This window comes from Palaemon carinicauda, chromosome 38, assembly GCF_036898095.1.
Source record: "Palaemon carinicauda isolate YSFRI2023 chromosome 38, ASM3689809v2, whole genome shotgun sequence".
NCBI classification, from domain to species: Eukaryota; Metazoa; Arthropoda; class Malacostraca; order Decapoda; family Palaemonidae; genus Palaemon; species Palaemon carinicauda.
The window spans coordinates 68,005,398-68,011,397 of record NC_090762.1 but is presented as its reverse complement, the minus strand read 5'-3'; the positions used below and the strand labels follow the sequence as shown (position 1 = coordinate 68,011,397).

The following is a 6,000-nucleotide window of genomic DNA, read 5'->3' as shown; positions in this document are numbered from 1 at the left end:
TGTTTTTAATTTTACAATATTCACAATTTTCTGTTTTCCATTTTTCACACTTAAAGGTGTCATAATTTGTGAGAGAGCTGTAACATGTTTTTAGTTTAATATTTTTTCCTGTCTATAAATACGCAAATTGAAACAAATGTTTTTATTATATATCCATCCTAGCTTATAAAAGAGAAAAAATAAAACAATAGTTCTGGAAGAAAAAATCCTACCATACTGATCAAGGTCTCCCTTGTTAATGCTACATGATACTAATGAATGATCGACCGATCATTGGGGAATATTTCTGTTGATTAGTTTTGTTAATAATTTGCACACTAATTTTAAACTCGATGATGTGTCAGAGCAGCCCAAGGCGGGTAGCTTAAAATGAACATAAAATGGTCATAAAACTTTTGGTTTTTATTATTGTTTGTAAAACGATGCGCTCCGTAGTGGCACGCTTGTCGCATTTCTTTTCTTAGGTTGGTCGGTTTGTAAACAATAAAAGCCTTGGGTTCCCAAGGTGGGGACAGTTTGGCTCTAATATTTGTTAGTTCCCCACCACAAAATGTCGACAGCGATTGATTCTCGAGGAAATGCGTGCCAAGGGGGCTTCCAGAGATGGGTGAAGTAAGTTTAGGGATTTTATCTTGGAGAGAAAGGAGAAAAACGATTCTAGCATCTCTTGTGCGCGCCAACCCAGCGGCCATTGGTAGTCCCAGCCGCACAACCACCCAAATGCAATTATCAATTATTGTCCTTACTTACATGCATGAACTGTTATATAATACATGAAATGCTTCTCATAGCTTTACTTTAGTTACCTACGTAATTCCTGTGAAACCCTATTCCCAGCTATGTCTATCATGTCCTGGCTTGGTGTCATTCCATTTACTAGCCAAATAAACTAGGCATTTGTATATCGCCGACAAAAGGATATATAACTTGCAGGGAAGTGAAGGCCAAAACAAATTGTAGGGCGATCATAGAACCAGTATATTACAAGTTTCAGTATAACTCTCCTATGAAGCCGTGAGATACCTAAATTTGTCGTGAAACTAAATGCAATATTACCACTGGTTACCCTGACTATTTGACAATTTTGAATTTCCTTTGAAAACCATTAATTTTTGTTTAGTCAGCTCTTTATATTATAATTGGAGGTAAAAGTGGAAACCGAAACCGATTTTGGAGGTAAAAGTGGAAACCGAAACCGATTTTTGGGTGAGGGAAACCTTTAGAACACTAAATAAATATGCACAATTCATGTATACTTGTTTACATTCATAACTGTTCTGTCTTATGCTTAGTTATAGATTACAAGCCTGAGCGTACTCATTAGTGTTGTGTACCTTGGATATTGTACTAAACATGATTAAAAAACTTATAGGATTTCATATTTTACTATTTAGTAGAGCCGGATTGTTACCAAATACGGTAAAATTATAGTTTAATACGGGACAACATTTATGATAAATTTTCCTATAACAGGTAGTGTGTTTTCAATAAATTTAACCAATATGTCCACTGCAAATTAGCCGTTCTCCCTATATTTCTTCTTCCCTACAAACGCAGGTGAGAACCGGGGCTTGGATGGGGGAAAACATATAAAACATGATTATTCATGACAGTAGCTACGGGCCGAACAATAAAAAGGCCCGTGCCAACAAGAAGTGTTGGCTTTAATACACCAACAACAACAACGACAGTAATAAAGGTTAAATTCATTACAGACACTATTAACTGTGGGATAAAGTTTGTCCCATCAGGAAAGTTTTTCCTAAACAAAAATATAAATTTCCAGATTCGTTCAAATGGCCACTAAACCTAACATGCCCCACCTAACTTAACCTTGTAGTTCCCAGGTCACAGAACTAGTTGGTGGCAAGCCTCCTGGACGCCCCTAACCAGGTCACAGACCTAGCGGGGGACAAGACCCGTGAACGCCCCTTCCCAGGTCACAGACCTAGCTGGGGATAAGCCCCCTGGATGCCCTTAACCTGGCCGCAGACCTAGCCGGGGTTAAGCCCCCAAACCCCCCTTCCCAGGTCACAGACCTAACCATGGAGAAAACCCCCCTTGGCCCCCCTTCCTTTGTCCCAAATCCTAAAAGTTAATCACATATAATGCCCTACCTTATTCCCTTTATATGCACTAACACCAATTTCAACTGGGTCCTAAAAGTAAATTACAAATAATTGCATATCTTTTGCGTGGATACATGAGAACCGTAGGATCTAAAAAAAAAACATATGAAAAATAACTCGGGAGCATAGAATGTTAATATTTTGTGTAATATTTCTAGGATTTATTATGTCACAGAGATAGAAAATGTATTGAGAAGAATAAGTTAGTTTTATTATTACAGTATTTATCAATTTCCCTGTAAATTTTCCCACCCAAAACTTCCAGTTCCCACTGGGGAGCCCATTATAGTAGGATATATTGGGGTACAGTATGTATTATCAATTATTTACTTGCGACAGAATTAGAGGTCTTTTTTGGAGAAAACTGGAATATTTCTATACAGTACAGTATAAACCATATTTGTTCCGTAACCGAAATACAAACCACGCTATTTACATTGGGTTTACCTTTTAGCGCAGCTGAAATGACGAGCCAATAGTTTTAACGAGGGTTAATTACCCCCGCGCTAGTTAGCGGGGGGTGGGGGAAGGGTAGCTTGCTACCCCTCCCCCCTCCACACACCGGTGACTTGCTTCACTTCACTTTTGGCTCGGCGGTGATCAGACGTGTCTGCTCATCGTCCTTGTGACAGCCTTTAATTTTCTGCTTTCTCTTTGCAGCGTGTGTGTTGGTTGGAAGTTGACCTTCATTATTATTACTTTACAATGCGTACATGCCCTGGAGTTGCCGGTCGTCCTTGTGGGACTTTCATGTCGAACGTAACTACGGACCCGCACACCCTTTGCCCTCAATGTCGGGGCCGACGGTGTGACCAGGAGAACATGTGCCGTGAGTGCAGGGAGTGGTCTGCCTCCCAGTGGGAGAGGTTTGGCCATCGGCGTAAGAAGAAGTCCAGGAGAGACCGTTCTCCTTCGGGGTTAGCCTTGAAGGAGGAAGGTTCTCGGGACTCTTCTTCTGCCGCCCAAACCTCCTCCGAAGCTCCCCCTCGTCCGTCTCCTAAGGAGAGTCGGCCGAGTGGTAGCGCAGGCCCTAGTTCTGTTTCCCGACCTTGGGTGGGGGGAGAGGGCGTCGCCTCCCATAGCGAGGCGGTTCCCCCTCCTCCTCCGGGGGAGGTTATTGATAATGCCTTAACCAATGATGATCTTTTGCAGATTTGGTCGTCCCTGGGGCTTAAGGGCTTGCCCTCCAGGGTCGCCTTTATTGACCTTGTCTCGTTGGGGGCCGCTGTTAAGCAGTCGCCGGCGGTAGCAGAGGTAGACCCTCTGTCTATTGTTGATGTCGTGGTGACAGAGGCCTCCGACGTGGCTGGGCAATCCTCCGCAGGTGCTGTTGCAGATGATGGTGCTAAGGGCTCTCCTCCCCCTTCCGTACATCCTTCGAAGGGGGAAGTGAGTCCTTCGGTCTCTGCTGCTGCTCAGCTTCCTTCTGAGGGAAGTGCTTTGACGGAGACTCCCCTTCGGAGGACCGATGGTCCCGACGATCTTCCCCGAGGCCGCCTCCGCCGTAAGGCTCACCGTCCGCTAAGCCGCAAGGGCCTTCCTTCCCCTTACAAGGGGGTTAAGAGGCGCCTTTTTGGGTCGTCTTCCTCCGAGGGGGACTCCCCTCGTCAGCCTCAACCTACAGCTCCGTCTTCCTTGGACCTCTCTGCAGACCGTTCACCAACTCCTGCCAGATCTTCGCCTTCTGGAGAACTCGTCACCCGACGGACAACGGTCCCTTCGGGGCAAAGGGATCCTTCCCTTCCACGAGCAGGGCTAGCGCACAGGCGCTCTCCTGCTCGTCAGCGCTCTCCTGCTCGCCAGCGCTCTCCTGATCGTCAGCACTCTCCTGCTCGTCAAGACTCTCCTGCTCGCCGACGCTCACCTGCTCGTCGGCGCTCTCCTGATGTTCGCCCTCCTCGCCAGCGCTCTCCTGCTCGTCAGCTCTCTTCTGAGCGTCGGCGCTCATTTGAGGACCATCGCCCTGCGGTCTCTGACCATCCTACAGTTCCTGCTGAGCTCCCTGTTCACCATCTGCCTGATCCTGTGGCTACGCAACATCGTTCTGCGCGTGTGTCAAAAGCACATGTTCGCCAACGCGCCAGCGATCTTCCAGTTCCTGCTCGTGGACGCGCCGAGCCACCTGTCCTTTCACAGGACACGCGTCGACCTTCTGCTCGCCAGCGATCTCCGGCTTGCCAGCGATCACCTACGCGCCAGCGAACACCTGCTCGCCAGCGTGCACAGGCGGTTTTAGTATCGCCTATTTACCAGCGTTCTCCCACGCGTCAACGATCGCCTACGCGCCAGCGTTCACCTGCTTGTCAGCGCGCACAGGCGATTTTAGTAAATCCTATTCAACAGCGTTCTACGCGTCAGCGATCTCCGGACTGCCCGCGTGTGTTACAGCCGGCGCGCCAACGTTCTCCAACGCTTCTGAAGGAACATGGTTCGCCAGCTACTAGCTCGCCATCGCGCGATCGCTCACCTGCGCATGCTGCTCGCCATCGTTCGCCAACGCGTCGCCATGCCACAACGCGCCATCGCCAACCTGCGCGTCAGCACTCACCAGCTCATCATCGATCGCCTGTGGATCTACATCGCCAGCGGTCTTCCTCACCCACGCGGCAGTGCGTTTCCTCGCCGTCGCGCCAACGCTTGCATTCGCCGCCTCGGACACGCGTTCATTCACCTGCCCACCCTCGCGCCCACTCGCCTGCGCGCCCGCGCGATCGTTCGCCTGCCCGCCCGCCCGCCCGCGCGACCACTCGCCTGCGTGCCTGTCGCGCCCGCGCGATCGCGCCCGCGCGATCGCTCGCCCGCACGACTATCGTTTGCGGCGAATTCCACAGCCGGTGGTAGCAGCAGGAACGCGTGTTCCTAGACGACGCTCGGGATCGCCTCCACCCAAACAGGTTGGTAGTGCAGGACGAGGAGAGGTTGGTACATCATTCTTCCCCACCTTCTCTTCAGGCAGGTACCGTGGTGTCCACTCCAAAGGATCGCCCGATCCCTTTCCCTTTAGCGAGGATTTCGGACTCTGTGTCCTTGGAGCAACAGACTTGGTTTGGTCCTCTGGCACGGGTGTTAGTGAGGGTTATGAAACCAGCACTTGCCGACCAGGGTAACAAACCAACGGCTGTCTCTCCTACGCTGAAGAGAAAGAGAGGAGTGGACTTCGTGGTGACTTCCCCCAGGGCGAAGTTGGTTCCCAAGAGGTCGGTCGCGAAGGCCCCTTCTGCACGAGTGCTTTCTCCTTCTCCCGTGGACGAGGCCTTTCCGTCCTCAGGTGAGTCCAGTGGGGCGGTAGTCTTCCCCTCGGCACCAAGGGGGAGACTTCGCTTCATGCAGGAGAATCATCTCGTGAGGAAGGGGCCCCTCGAACCTCGTTGTTGGGATCCTGTATCCCTCCCAGGAGGGAATCCAAGGACTCCAAGACCGTCCCTAAATCCTCTGCAAGGATTCGTCAGGAACCCACGACTACCCGGGGGAATGTCCACGTGTCACCCCAGGAAGAGATCCCTGGGGCAGGAGACTTAGCTGCCAGCCCGCAGGGAGGAGAACAGCAAGAATCCGAACATGCCTTCTGGCAGGTCCTAAGCCTGATAAGGCAACTTAGCGGGCTTATGGATCCAGTCATCGCCCCCCGTGAAGGCAAAGACACGATCTTGGATGAAGTGTTTGACGTTCGGAAGGCCCCTAAGACCAGTGCGGCTCTGCCCTGGTCTCGGGGTCTGAAGAGTGCCAGAGCTAGGGCCAACGCTCAGCTCGCACTTCTTGCCTCCTCCAGTCGTTCCACTGCCGGGAACAAGCTCATCCCTCCTCCTCGTCTTCAACAGAGGAGGTATTTCGAGATCCTGGGTGAGCACAACCTCGCTCTTCCTCTCCATCA

General features: G+C 50.2%; 1 protein-coding gene across 1 annotated transcript in view; it reads left to right on the top strand.

The window, feature by feature from the left end:
• Window positions 1-447: 447 nt before the first annotated feature.
• Window positions 448-6,000, top strand: part of LOC137630701 (serine/threonine-protein kinase minibrain-like) — a 168,105-nt gene continuing 162,552 nt past the window's right edge. The window contains exon 1 of the mRNA XM_068362334.1: window positions 448-612. Within this exon, the coding sequence (XP_068218435.1) occupies window positions 551-612 (62 nt within the window). The 5' untranslated portion in view covers window positions 448-550. The remainder of the gene's footprint in view (window positions 613-6,000) is intronic.